Raw genomic sequence first — 14,423 nt, forward strand, 5'->3', positions numbered from 1 at the left:
CGAGCATGGCGCAATTCGTGACAAAAAAATTCTAAATATTCCATTACCGTACTTCGAAGCATGTCAACCGCTGTTTAAAATCTATTTTTATGCAATTCTTCTCATAAAAATGCGATAATATTCTGACCGGGAATCTGCGTTTAGGTATACAGACGAAAGAAAATAAAGCATTCGGTCGACTCGGGCACGCGCCTAAGCCCATAGTACTATTATCGGCCACTTGCCAAAAGCGATAATGTGTTTCAGCCAGAGCCTGCCTCGATATCGTTCAGCTTTTTCCCGGGCTCTGAGAGCCTATGGGAGCCGTAGGAAGTGTCACGTTATTGCAAAGATCCTCAGTCTTCAATAAAAAGAGCCAAGATGAAAGACAATTTGTCAGACAGGCCACTTCCTGCATGGAATCTTCTCAGGTTTTGGCCTGCCATATGAGTTCTGTTATACTCACAGACACCATTCAAACAGTTTTAGAAACTTTAGGGTGTTTTCTATCCAAAGCCAATAATTATATGCATATTCTAGTTACTGGGCAGGAGTAGTAACCAGATTTAAATCGGGTACGTTTTTTATCAGGCCGTGCTTATACTGCCCCCTATCCCCAACAGGTTTTAAAGCACCAGTCATGCACTACTCTTCCTCTGGTCCAAAGCACCACCCTTCCTCTGGGAAGGGCCAGCAAGCTCGCCCTACTTACCTGTTGCACTGCAGCAGAATCTGTCCGACTCAGTCGGTGCTGAATTGGAAGGCATCGCACAGCACCGCAGCAGTAACCCAATCCCCTGGCTTCTCCAAAGTTTGACCATAGGACAGGGCTGCCTGCTCACACTCAGCAGCATGAAGACCCTTTCACCTCTACATTTTTTTCTCTGCGTGTGTGTGTGTGTGTGTGTGTGTGTGTGTGTGTGTGACTCCATGCAAGAGCCTGCATTATTGATGAGAAGAGGAAGGAAGGATTGAAAGCAGTGCCGGGACGGGACTGTGTGTTTGAGTGTATAGAAGAGATGGGGGAGAGGAGTTCGGTGCAGCAGCACAAGCATCCTCCCTACGATGGTGGGCTTTGCAACTATTCCCAGAAAATCATCTCCTGCTTCGGACTGGACGGTAACAGAGAGGGGTGGTTGTCCTGTACAGTGTGGAGGAGGGTTGGAAGGAACAGACCAATGACTGAGTATATATGACATTAATTTCTCTCAATGATCCGGATGTCTAGGTTGACATAGGAATGTTGTCTTTTGTGTCTAGTCATGGTGCGTTTGTGAGAGTGTGTGTATTTGTTTGTGTTAGTATCGATGTGTGCCGGGCTGACTGGGTGTGTAGCTAGCTGCACCCACAGATAGACAGTAGAATAGGGGAGCAAGGACGAGCAGGGCCGTGCCCCACTGCAGCAGAACTAACCAGCCTGTCCTCTAACAGAGTTAGCCTCGGTCATCAGCCTGTGTGTGTGTGCGTGCGTGTGTCCTCTGCCTTATTCTATATCATGCCATATCCTTTTATCTACATTTTATTGGACTCTTTACTGTACATTGGATGTGTGAGAAATTGATGTAGGATAGATTTATGGGTGAGAAATAGACCGATAAATAAAACATTGATGTCAGTAGTAAAATGCTCAATAAGCAGTAATAAGCCCTAGTTCTCTGCAGTAATAAGCCCTTGTTCTCCTCTAGAGTCTGTTTCTGCTCTGTCTTCATCCTCGCTTGTATCATGATTTTCAAAAGCTTTCGAGTGGGTAGTGTAAGGTAGATGTTTGCAGTGTTTACTGTATCTGTTTTGTGGACAGTGTTACTATAAGAGAGCATTAGTAAAATATTATATTGGTTTATATAGAAGTGGTGTGTGTGTGACCTTAAGTGACTGTGTTCAGTTTGTGCAGGTAGCAGTAGCACGTCAGTTAATGTGTTCAATTGAAAATGGTTCACCTTACAGACCAAAAAGCGTATAGTTCATCTTTACATTTTAGTCATTGAGCAGATGCTCTTATCCGGTGCGACTTACAGGAGCAATTAGGGTTAAGTGCCTTGCTCAAGGGCACATCAACAGATTTTCACCTAGTTGGCTCGGGGATTCAAACCAGAAACCTTTCGCTTACTGGCCCAATGTTCTTAACCGCTAGACTACCTGCCGTATTCAATCATTTTAAATCAACATTCCCTATAAGCGTGTCTCTCTGTAGGTTTTGCTCAATTCATACTGGTATGAAAACAGTTAACTTTCTTTGCCTGTTCATCTCGCATATTACCTCTCACCGGGAGAGCCTGATGATTTTCTAAATGTGGCTTAGGAAGGAAAATCCAGTCCTTAATCAAGGAGATGGAAGGTGTCATCTTTAATTCATGAAGTCTCACACAAATCCAAAGATGGATGAAAGAAAGGGGCTTTTAGAGGGACATCTGCTATATCTGGATGTTTTTCCTTCTATTATAAATACTTTTTTGGGAATCTTAGTGATAATACATTTCTCCCAAACATTAAATGGTTTCAAGATTACAAGACCAATCCAAGACCCTCTACATAGTTTATATCCCCCTAATCCTGAGGCTCTGTTTGTGTGTGTGTTTATGGTTTTAATGAAGTAGAGGCAACAAATGTGACCTGCAAAGTAATAGAATGGAAGTAATCTGCTAATAAGGCTTAATTTGTAATCAAGTTGTTGTAATTGTGACTTGGATCAATGTGGTCCTGTGTGCCTCAGTTGGTAAAAGCATGACACTAGCAACACCAAGGTTGTACATTCAATTCTCTCAGGGATCACATACATAGTGGTGTAAAGTACTTAACTAAACATACTTTAAAATACTACTTAAGTTGTTTTTTGGGGTATCTGTACTTTACTTTACTATTTATATTTTTGATAACTTTTACTTCACTACATTCCTAAAGAAAATAATGTACTTTTTACTCCATATATTTTCCTGACAACCAAAAGTTCCATTTACATTTTCAATGCTCTTCAGGACTGGAAAATGGTCCAATTCACAGACTGCCTCTGATCTGGTGGACTTACTAAACACACATGCTACGTTTGTAAATGATGTCTGAGTGTCGGGAGTGTTCCCCTGGCTATCTGTAAATGATGTCTGAGTGTTGGAGTGTTCCCGTGGCTAAAAAACAAAAGAATGGTGCTGTCTGGTTTACTTTTTGTAAGGAATTTGAAATAATTTATTATTTTACTTTTGATACTTAAGTATATTTGATCAATTACATTTAGTTTTGGTACTTAAGTATATTTAAAACCTTATACTTTTACTCAAGTAGTATTTTACTGGGTGACTAACTTTTACATGAGCCATTTTTTATTAAGGTATCTTTACTTTTACTCAAGTATGACAATTGGATACTTTGTCCACCACTGCATACATAACAAAAATGTATGCATGCAGGGTTTAAATAAAAGCGCCTGCTATGTTGAACATTTTAGAGCATAGTGTAACCTGGCTACTTGAGATCTCATATAACCACGCAGCATGTAGGAAGATATGGTCCACTGATATTGGACTTTGTTTTTACTACAAATAATGCACACTATAAATAAACAATTAACTAGAATCACGTTTTTTTAAATTTTATTTAACCTTTATTCAACTAGGCAAGTCAGTTAAGAACAAATTCTTATTTACAATGATGGCCTACCCCGGCCAATCCCGGACGATGCTGGGTCAATTGTGGGCCACCCTATGTGACTGAATAAGTTAACCTATTATAATTTCCTTTATTTATTTGTGTGTGCGCGCAGGTTTATGCATCTATTATACAGTTGAAGTCAGAAGTTTACATACACATAGGTTGGAGTCATTCAAACTCGTTTTTCAACCACTCCACAAATTTCTTGGTTAACAAACTATAGTTTTGGCAAGTGACACAAGTAATTTTTCCAACAATTGTTTACAGACAGATTATTTCACTTATAATTCACTGTATCACAATTCCAGTGGGTCAGAAGTTTACAAACACTAAGATGAATGTGCCTTTAAACAGCTTGAGAAATCCCAGAAAATTATGGCATGGCTTTAGAAGCTTCTGATAGGTTAATTGACATCATTTGAGTCAATTGGAGGTGTACCTGTGGAAGGCCTACCTTCAAACTCAGTGCCTCATTGCTTGACATCATGGGAAAATCAAAAGAAATCAGACAAGACCTCAGAAAAATAATTGTAGACCTCCACAAGTCTGGTTCTTCCTTGGGAGCAATTTCAAAACGTCTGAAGGTAACACGTTCATCTGTACAGACAATAAACACCATGGGACCACACAGCCGAGATGAACGTACTTTGGTGCGAAAAATGCAAATCAATCCCAGAACAACAGCAAAGGACCTTGTGAATATGCTGGAGGAAACAGGTACAAAAGTATCTATAGCCACAGCAAAACAAGTCCTATATCGACATAACCTGAAAGGCCGCCCAGCAAGGAAGAAGTCACTGCTCCAAAACCGCCATAAAAAGCCAGACTACGGTTTGCAACTACACATGGGGACAAAGATAGTACTTTTTGGAGAAAAGTCCTCTGGTCTGATGAAACAAAAATAGAATGTTTGGCCATAATGACCATCGTTATGTTTGGAGGAAAAAGGGGGAGAATTGAGAGCCGAAGAACACCATCCCAACTGTGAAGCACGGGGGTGGCAGCATCATGTTGAGGGGGTGCTTTGCTGCAGGAGGGACTGGTGCACTTCACGAAATAGATGGTATCATGAGGAAGGAAACTTATGTGGATATATTGAAGCAACATCTCATGACATAAGTCAGGAAGTTAAAGCTTGGTTGCAAATGGGTCTTCCAAATGGACAATGACCCCAAGCATACTTCCAAAGTTGTGGCAAAATGGCTTAAGGACAACAAAGTCAAGTTATTGGAGTGGCCATCACAAAGCCCTGACCTAGAAAAATGTGTGGGCAGAACTGAAAAAGCATGTGCAAGCAAGGAGGCCTACAAACCTGACTCCGTTACACCAGCTCTGTCAGGAGGAATGGGCCAAAATTCACCCAACTTATGTGTGAAGCTTGTGGAAGGCTACCCGAAACGTTTAACCCAAGTTAAACAATTTAATAAAGGCAATGCTACCAAATACTAATTGAGTGTATGTAAACTTCTGACCCACTGGGAATGTGATGAAAGAAATAAAAGCTGAAATAAATCATTCTCTCTACTATTATTCTGACATTTCACATTCTTAAAATAAAGTGGTGATCCTAACTGACCTAAGACAGGGAATTTTTACTACGATTAAATGTCAGGAATTGTGAAGAACTGAGTTTAATTGTATTTGGCCAAGGTATATGTAAACTTCCGACTTCAACTGTATTTCTGTGATCCTGTTCTGAGACCTTACTAAACAGACAATGATTTATTTAATGGTATTTAATAGACAAGACAGGACAGAGGGTTTAGTTCTATTCTAATATTGTAAACCTCACAATTCCCCAACCTTAATTGGACAGATTTGATCATGAACAACAGACTCATCCATGAATGGTTGTGGAGCAAATCTGAAACTGCAGTGTAATGGAAAATCTAATATCATAACAAAAGCAGGATGCCGTTATTAATATTCTTAAAGTGACCTGTGCCAGTAAATGATTGTGACCAGTGGCATGTCTCTTTTTTAACATCACTGTCCCAGAGCACCCATCAGGTGCAAGAGCCAATGAGTGTGGCAATGACACACCATAAAGGAAAACTGTAATTTATACGGTACATTTGTGTATTATCAACAGTAAATACTGTGAAACGTTTTACTGGAGCATACTGTCAATTATGGTGAAACAATTGCTATCTTTTGAACCGTACTGTAATTTCACTCCACAGAATACAATACGATCCAGTTCCAATCCTTTTTTGGAGCACTAGTGCATGGTACTGTTGTTTCTGTCTCATTATCATATTTTGAGGTGTGACTTGTAAGAGGCTATGTTTGTCGCACCCTTTTGTGAGAGTCCTGTATCAATTTACCTCCTATGTGATAATTGTGCCCTATCAATTTAAAATGTATAGGGGCCAGATTGGAGCGGCAGCAAACCTTAAACCTTTAATGGTTGTGTCACGTCCTGACCAGTATAAGGGTTATTTGTTATTGTAGTTTGGTCATGACGTGGCAGAGGGTATTTTGTTTGTGGTTCGGGGTGGTGTTTTATGTAGTAGGGTGTTTGATTTATTATTTCTGGGTTTTTGGGGTTATGTTCTAGGTTTGTATTTCTATGTGGTCTCTAGTCTTTTGTATTTCTTTGTCTAGTTTATTGGGGTTGGACTCTCAATTGGAGGCATGTGTTTTCTAGTTGCCTCTGATTGAGAGTCCTATATATGGGTATGTGTTTGGTTAAGTGTTTGTGGGAGATTGTTTCTTGTTTTGCCTGTGTGAGCCTGACAAGACTGTTTTGTTGTTTGTGCGTTTTTCGGTTTGTTATTTTGGTGTTCTCTTTATTTAAAAATAAATAACAAGATGAGCATCCACATTCCTGCTGCGTTTTGGTCCTCTATTCCCGACGACAACCGTTACAGGTTGAGAATTTTGCCATGTCCTTTTGGTTTGTTTGGCCCTGTAGTTGCTGCCAATTTCAAAGTCTTTGTTAAGGCCTCTAGAAGTGCAATTGATTGATATGCTGTCATCAATCAATGAAATTTATTTATACAGCCCTTTTTACATCTGCAGACGTCACAAAGTGCTATACAGAAACCCACCCTAAAACCCCAAACAGCAAGCAATGCAGATGTAGAAGCCCGGAGGAAAAACTCCCTAGAAAGGCAGGAACCTAGGAAGAAACCTAGAGAGGAACCAGGTTCTGAGGGGTGGCCAGTCCTCTTCTGGCTGTGCCGGGTGGAGATTATAAGAGTAAATGGCCATTTAAGGCCAGATTGTTCTTCAAGATGTTCAAATGTTCATAGATGACCAGCAGGGTCAAATAATAATCAGTGGTTGTAGAGGGTGCAATAGGTCAGTAGCTCAGGAGTAAATTGGCTTTTCATAGCCGAGCATTCAGTTAGAGACAGCAGGTGCGGTAGAGAGAGAGAGTCTTAAACAGCAGGTCCGGGACAAGGTCAGGGTTCCCTTGCCACAGGCAGAAAACTTGGAACTGGAGCAGCAGCACGACCAGGTGGACTGGGGACAGCCAGGAGTCATCAGGCCAGGTAGTCTTGAGGCATGATCCTAGGGCTCTGGTCCTCTGAGAGGGGAGGGAGAGAGCGAGAATTAGGGGGATTATACTTAAATTCACACAGGACACCAGATAAGGCAGGACAATTACACCAGATATAACAGACTGACCCTAGCCCCGCGCCACAGACTGTTGCAGTAAAGGTGCTGGAGACTGAGACGGGTGGGTCGGGGGACACTGTGGCCCCATCCAACGATACCCACAGACAGGGCCAACCAGGCAGGATATAACTCCACCCACTTTGCCAAAGCACAGCCCCCACACCACTAGAGGAATATCAACAGACCAGCAACTTACTTCCCTGAGACAAGGCTGAGTATAGCCCACGAAGATCTTCTCCACCGCACAAGCCCGAGGGGGCGCAAAATCAGACAGGAAGATCATGTCTGTGACTCAACCTACTCAAGTGACGCACCCCTCCTAGGTAGGGCATGGAAGAGCACTAGTAAGCCAGTGACTCAGCCCCAGTAATAGGGTCAGAGGAAGATAATCTCAGTGGAGAGAGGGGATCCGGCCAGGCATAGACAACAAGGGCATTTTGTCAATACAGTGCCTTGCCGTTCACCTTCGCACCCCTGGGCCAGACTACACTCAATCATAGGATCTACTGAAGAGATGAGTTTTCAATAAAGACTTAAAGGTCGAGACCGAGTCTGCGTCTCTCACATGGATAGGCAGACCATTCCATAAAAATTTAGCTCTATAGGAGAAAGCCCTGCCTCCAGCTGTTTGCTTGGAAATTCTAACGACAATAAGGAGGCCTGCATCTTGTGACCATAGCGTACATGTAGGTATGTACAGCAGGACCAAATCGGAGAGATGGGTAGGAGCAAGCCCATGTAATGCTTTGTAGGTTAGCAGTAAAACCTTAAAATCAGCCCTAGCCATAACAGAAAGCCAATCTAGAGAGGTTAGCACTTGAGTAAAATGATCTCATTTTTTGGTTCTAGTCAGGATTCTAGCTGCCGTGTTTAGCATTAACTTATTTAGTGCTTTATCCGGGTAGCTGGAGAGTAGAGCATTGCAGCAGTCTAATCTAGAAGTGACAAAAGCATGGATTAGCTTTTCTGCATAATTTTTGGACAAAAAGTTTCTGATTTTTGCAATGTTATGAAGATGGAAAAAAGCTTGAAACATTCTTGATATTTTCGTCAAAAGAGAGATCAGGGTATGTAATATCAAAATTATGCAGGCAAAGGGGCCACAGTTTGCCAAGCAAGGAACCGAGATGGTGGTTTACATCAGGATTACAGTGAGCATGAGGACTAGCCAGAAATTATTCATCCACTGACTCCATGCCAGGCTGTGAGATATGGGTTGCATCCCAAATGCCACCCTATTCCCTATATAATGCACTACTTTGACCAGGACCCATAGGGCCTTGATGTTTGAGCATTGAAGTTACAAAAAACATTCCCCTCTATTCTCTGGATTTTAAGTTGATCAGTTGAAACGGATTGATTGTTGGTCCATCCTTGGTGGTGTACAGTGTTTTCTTTAAGTAGGCATGCACAGCCTCCCGGTTGGCGCAGTGGTCTAAGGCACTGCATCGCAGTGCTTGCTGTGCCACCAGAGATTCTGGGTTCGAGCCCAGGCTCCTGGTCGCAGCTGGCCACGACCGGGAGGCCCATGGGGCGGCGTACAATTGGCCCAGCATCGTCCGGGTTAGGGAGGGTTTGGCCGGCAGGGATATCCTTGTCTCATCACGCACTAGCGACTCGGGCGCAGTGCACGCTGACCAGGTCGCTAGGTGTATGGTGTTTCCTCCGACACATTGGTGTGGCTGGCTTCCGGGTTGGATGTGCATTGTGTCAAGAAGCAATGCGGCTAGGTTGGGTTGTGTTTCGGAGGACGCATGGCTCTCAACCGTCGCCTCTCCCGAGTTCGTACGGCAGTTGCAGCGATGAGACAAGACTGTAACTACTACTAATTGGATACCAAAGGGGGTTAACAAAAAAAAAAGTAGGCATGCACATCTAGCCCCCGCGGGGAGAACTAATGTATTTTATGTTATGGTCATTTGGTTGTTTGAAGACGTTTAGTCAACATATTTCACAGACAGATAAATGTCTTTAGGTGGTTGTAATCTGGTTATCTAACCATAAAACAACCCAAATATCATGTATTGACTTTCTAAGAACTCTTTACCTGGTTATAACAGAGACTAGTTGATTAATATGGTTAGGATGTCTTCTCAACCTGAAAAGCAGTTTACATCAAGAAAAGGATGACTACATGGGGGGCATAAGACTAGAATAACTCTGTCCCAAATGGCAGGCTATTCCCTATTTTAGTGCATTACTTATGACCAGGGCCAATTGGTACTGTATATAGTGCACTAAATTGGGAAAATTATGCCATTTAGCATGCACTTCAGATTGAAAGTGTGCATGATAACTAACTCACTCTTATCACATGAGCTATAATGCCCAGACTGCTTTTTCTAATGGCTGACAATCTCTGTTTTGTAATACATGATCATTTTAGAACCCCCCCTCTTGACGGTGGAAAGAAAAAAAGGAAGGTTTAAAGTACATTTCCTGCACTTCTACACATTTTGCCATGGGGAGTAGAGACTGTGAGTCATGTGGCTGTGGCTTGCTATATAAAGCAGACATCTAGACATTCAGTTTCTGTTTGATTGAACATTTTACTAGGCTAGTCATTTAAGAACAAATTCTTATTTACAATGACAGCCTACCCCAGCCAAACCCAGACAATGCTAGGCCAATTGTGCGCTGCCCTATGGGACTCCCAATCAAGCCGGATGTGATGCAGCCTGGATTTTAACCAGGGACTGCAGTGATGCCTCTTGCACTAAGATGTAGTGCCTTAGACCACTGTGCCACTCAGGAGCCCCAAATGACCTAAGCCACTTTGAATGTGGTATGATCATCAGTGCCGGGTGCGCCGGATCCAGTACCTCAGAAACGGCCACACTCTGGGGCGACAAACAAAAAACATCCATTCAGCTGTCGTCCTGTGGATGAAAACAGCTTGTTTATGAGAGAGGTCAAAGGAGAATGGCAAGAATTGTGCAAGCTAACAGGCGGGATACAAATAGCGGTTCAGTACAAAAGTGGTGTGCAGAACGGCATCTTGGAATGCACAACTTGTCAAGCCGTGTCATGGATGGGCTATTGCAGCAGATGACCACATCTGGTTCCACTCCTATCAGCTAAAAACAAGAAGAAGTGGCTCCAGTGGGCACGTGATCACCAACACTAGACAATTGAGGAGTGGGAAAACATTGCCTGAAACATGACAACGAGTTCAGTTTACTTGAGTGGCCTGCGCAGTCGCCAGACCTCAACCCAATAGAGCATCTTTGGGATGAGATGGAAGGGCTGTTTGCAGCATGAATGTACTTCCATTCAATCTGCAGCAACTGTGTGATGCCATCGCGTCAGAATGGACCAACATCCCTCTGCAACGTTTCCGACACCTTGTAGAATGCCCCAAATAATTCAGGCTGTTCTGGAGGCAAAGGGGGGTCCGACCCGGTACTAGATTGGTGTAACTAATAAACTGGCCGGTGAGTATATATTTCCACACTATGAGGCTGGAATAATACTTTGAAATTATGAGCATGATGAGAATGCCCTTTTATTGTAAGAGCTGTTTGAAAAGGCCACCTGAAAGTTCTGCCTATTTTGGTGGGATGGAGTTTTGGCCTTCCATTGTGACATCATGCGGTAAATTAGTTAATATATCAATATGAAAGACTTACAAACCTCTCTGCCAAAAACAGCAATTTTTTTCCATCCAGACCACTCCCAGATAGCAAAAATCTTGCTTGAGAAAATGCTCTTTGAAAACAATCACAGTAAGGTACCGTAATTTCCGGACTATTGAGCGCACCAGAATATAAGCCGCGCCCACTGAATTGAATTATTATTTTTTTGAACATAAATAAGCCGCACATGTCTATAAGCCACAGGTGCCTACCAGTACATTGAAACAGTTGAACTTTACACAGGCTTTAACGAAACACGGCTTGTAACAAAAATATATAGGCTTTAACGAAACACGGCTTGTAACAAAAATAAATAGGCTTTAACGAAACACGGCTTGTAACAAAAATAAATAGTCTTTAACGAAACACGGCTTGTAACAAAAAATAAAAAATTAGCAGTAAACAGTAGCCTACCAAGAAAGTCATTGGTCACTATCTTCCTCTTCCTGTGCACTGAAACCACTGAAGTCATCTCCTTTCAAAAAAAATTGAAAGCGGGAAAAATCCATATATTAGCTGCGTCATTGTTTAAGCCGCGAGGTTCAAAGCGTGGGAAAAAAGTTGCGGCTTATAGTCCAGAAATTGCGGTACTTAATTGTTACCCAGAAATGATTTGATATTGAGATAAAAAAAACAGCTGCATTGGACCATTTAAAGCATGTTTTCTGTAATTGTACACATTTTTCCATGGGGCAGAGAGAAAACAGCAATTATATAACACATTTCAAACAATTCTATAAATTTTGCCGTGGGGCAAAGATACAATTTGTTTAGTTTAAAGCTAATTTCCTGCAATTCTACACATTTTGTAACGACTAGTATACTACCAATATAAAAGTTTTGTTAGCTGACATGGCTAATTGAGTGACTGTCAGTGACCCATAACAAGAGAAAAACTGCTAACGCACAACCAAATTTCGAAATTGCACTTGGTGTATTGTACTATTCTTACTCTCAATGGTAAGTTGATACCCCGACTGAGTTCCTGGGGCCTTAAGCGACCGCTTATGTCTGGAACCGGCCCTGTATTCATGGACACTGTGGTAGTTACATGACATTGCATCACATTTGCCAATGAACTGTGAGGGTGGGTCTTTCCAAGCTGTTTTACAATTACAAACCATGCTAGGCCTATGTGATATACAGTATAAAACTGAGAAATGGTAACCAATATACTAGTTGCTGAATATAGATAAGGCATAAGTTAATTATTTGAATGCATCATCATGCATTTGTTTTGGAATAATATCATATCATTTGGAATGTAAGCTATCAAAGGTGACATGATGGATAATAATTATTGTCACTTTACACAAAGTACATGTCCTAAATACATGTAATTTGTATTTATTATGGATCCCCAGCTAAATTAAGGCAGTTCATACAATTTTAAAAACATAATACATTCACAGATTTCACAACACACTGTGCCCTCAGGCCCCTACTCCACCACTACCACATATCTACAGTACAAAATCCATGTGTACGTGTGTGTACCTGTGTCTGTGCCTATGTTTGTGTTGCTTCACAGTCCCCGCTGTTCCATAAGGTCATTTTTTAATCTGTTTTTTAAACCTAATTTTACTGCTTGCATCAGTTACTTGATGTGGAATAGAGTTCCATGTAGTCATGGCTCTATGTAGTACTGTCATGTTAGGTCCTCACTGTCAGGTATTGGGTGTAACATGCAACATGTCAAAAGGTCATCTAAGGTATTTTTGTTATTGATCCCTTGGCCTTGAGTTAGCCAGGTAACGGTCCTACCATACTGTACCATGACACTCATAATAGTATCTGAAAAGATCAACACAAAGATATTTACATGAGGATTAGACAAGGTCACATCAAGACCAAGTCTCTAGCATGTCCTCAGATGAACCTATATTACCTGCCCTAGAAACACATGGGCTTGGCTATAGTAAGAAGCCTTGTCCAAAGCCAAGCCACCATAACAGCCCATAAGCCAGGAGCTCCTGTCATCTCTTGTTTCTGTAGCGTGAGGCAGCTTGATGTACAAGTACATCCCCTGGACAGGGCACTAGTCTATCGCAGGGCCTTATTAGCTATGGAAGAATGGAGAAAAGCTGTAGGAGTTTCTGGATCCTTTTTTATTCTTTATTAAAGGAGCAATCGGGCACCTTTATTTTGGTTGTGATAGAGTAAGAAGGTTAAACTAAGCTCATGAGACATTAAGACATTATATTCTTCAAGAATAAATGTCTGTATATCATCAGGAATTATGCACTTTTAAGGAATTCGTACAGGACCCTTTTCCCCAGGTCATATATTAACCCCTAGCTCCACCCCACTCCTTACAAGTGAGTCTTAGAAAGCTGGCAACTTATGGCCTGTAATAGGGTTTGAGTATAGGTGTTGCTAATGCTGTTGTAACATGGAAGGGTTCATGTAAGCTATGAGGGCCTAACATGTTACACCAGGGGCTGTATATATCAAGCGTCTCAAAGTACAATGCTGATTCAGGATCAGTTTTGCCACTCGATTACAATACATAAGGTTACATGGACATGGAAGACCTGCTCCTATTCTGAGATGCTTGATACATATGAGCTTGATATTATTTTGTTACCATGTTAAGTTATGTATGAGGGATTTACTGTATACAGTATTTGAATATCTCCAAGATGGCGCAGCAGAAAGACATATTTGTTTTTGTCCTATGTAAATATTGTAAAATGTATACAATCTCTTTTTTTCCATTTTCAAATTAAATATACCTTCCTGCAACCCGCTTCACCCAATGTGGTACGGATCTGCTATTTTTTAGACCTTATAACTGGAACCTCCATCGGAGGCTAGCCATCAGGAGCTAGCCAGCTAATTGGCTACTAGCTATTTAGTCATTGTTAGCCACTGCTAGCGGTCTTTACCTTTAGCTCGGACACCAGCCGCTTTAGCCCGGATAATACCTGCCAGTCTGCACAGCACGATATCAGCCCTGAGCATATCAGACTGCTTCCCCCCCCCCCACTACATCACCGGATTCCTGACGCAAGCTCTGGACCATTACACTGGATATTCGCAGCTAGATAGCTGCTACCGAGTGGCTATTGTGGCGAACGCCCTTGTCCAGAAGCATGCACCAGTTAGCCTCGAGCTAGCCTCGAGCTAGGCCCATCTCCCGGCTAGCAAACAAAGTACACCAACTACAATACCTCTCTAGCCAATTGACCTGGACCCTTTGTTGACACGGAGCCCCGCCGATCCATCACGACTGGTCTGTTGATCTGCTGACGTAATTCGGCCAATGTGCTCTCAACCGGCCTCTGCGTCGTGGATATGGTGAAGATCCATCTGCTAGCCCCGGCCCGCTAGCTTCCTGAACGCCGTGTCTCCCGCTCACCTAGCGTCGTAATCGACTACCAAACAGCTCCCTGTTTCATCTATTGCTGCTCATTGGACTCTATGATCACCCGGCTACACGGCTGATGCCTGCTGGACTGTTCATTAACACGGTACTTCATTTTTTTTATTTGTCAGCCCCAGCCTCAAACTCAGGCCCTTTGTGTAGTTAACTGACCCTCT

At 42.2% G+C, this 14,423-nt stretch overlaps 1 protein-coding gene across 1 annotated transcript in view; it reads left to right on the forward strand.

The window, feature by feature from the left end:
- The first annotated feature begins 736 nt into the window (after positions 1-736).
- Positions 737-14,423, forward strand: part of LOC106579423 (actin-binding LIM protein 1) — a 168,810-nt gene continuing 155,123 nt past the window's right edge. The window contains exon 1 of the mRNA XM_045702618.1: positions 737-1,165. Coding sequence (XP_045558574.1) covers position 1,165 — 1 coding nt within the window. The 5' untranslated portion in view covers positions 737-1,164. The remainder of the gene's footprint in view (positions 1,166-14,423) is intronic.

This window comes from Salmo salar, chromosome ssa19 (assembly GCF_905237065.1).
Source record: "Salmo salar chromosome ssa19, Ssal_v3.1, whole genome shotgun sequence".
Classification (NCBI taxonomy): domain Eukaryota; kingdom Metazoa; phylum Chordata; class Actinopteri; order Salmoniformes; family Salmonidae; genus Salmo; species Salmo salar.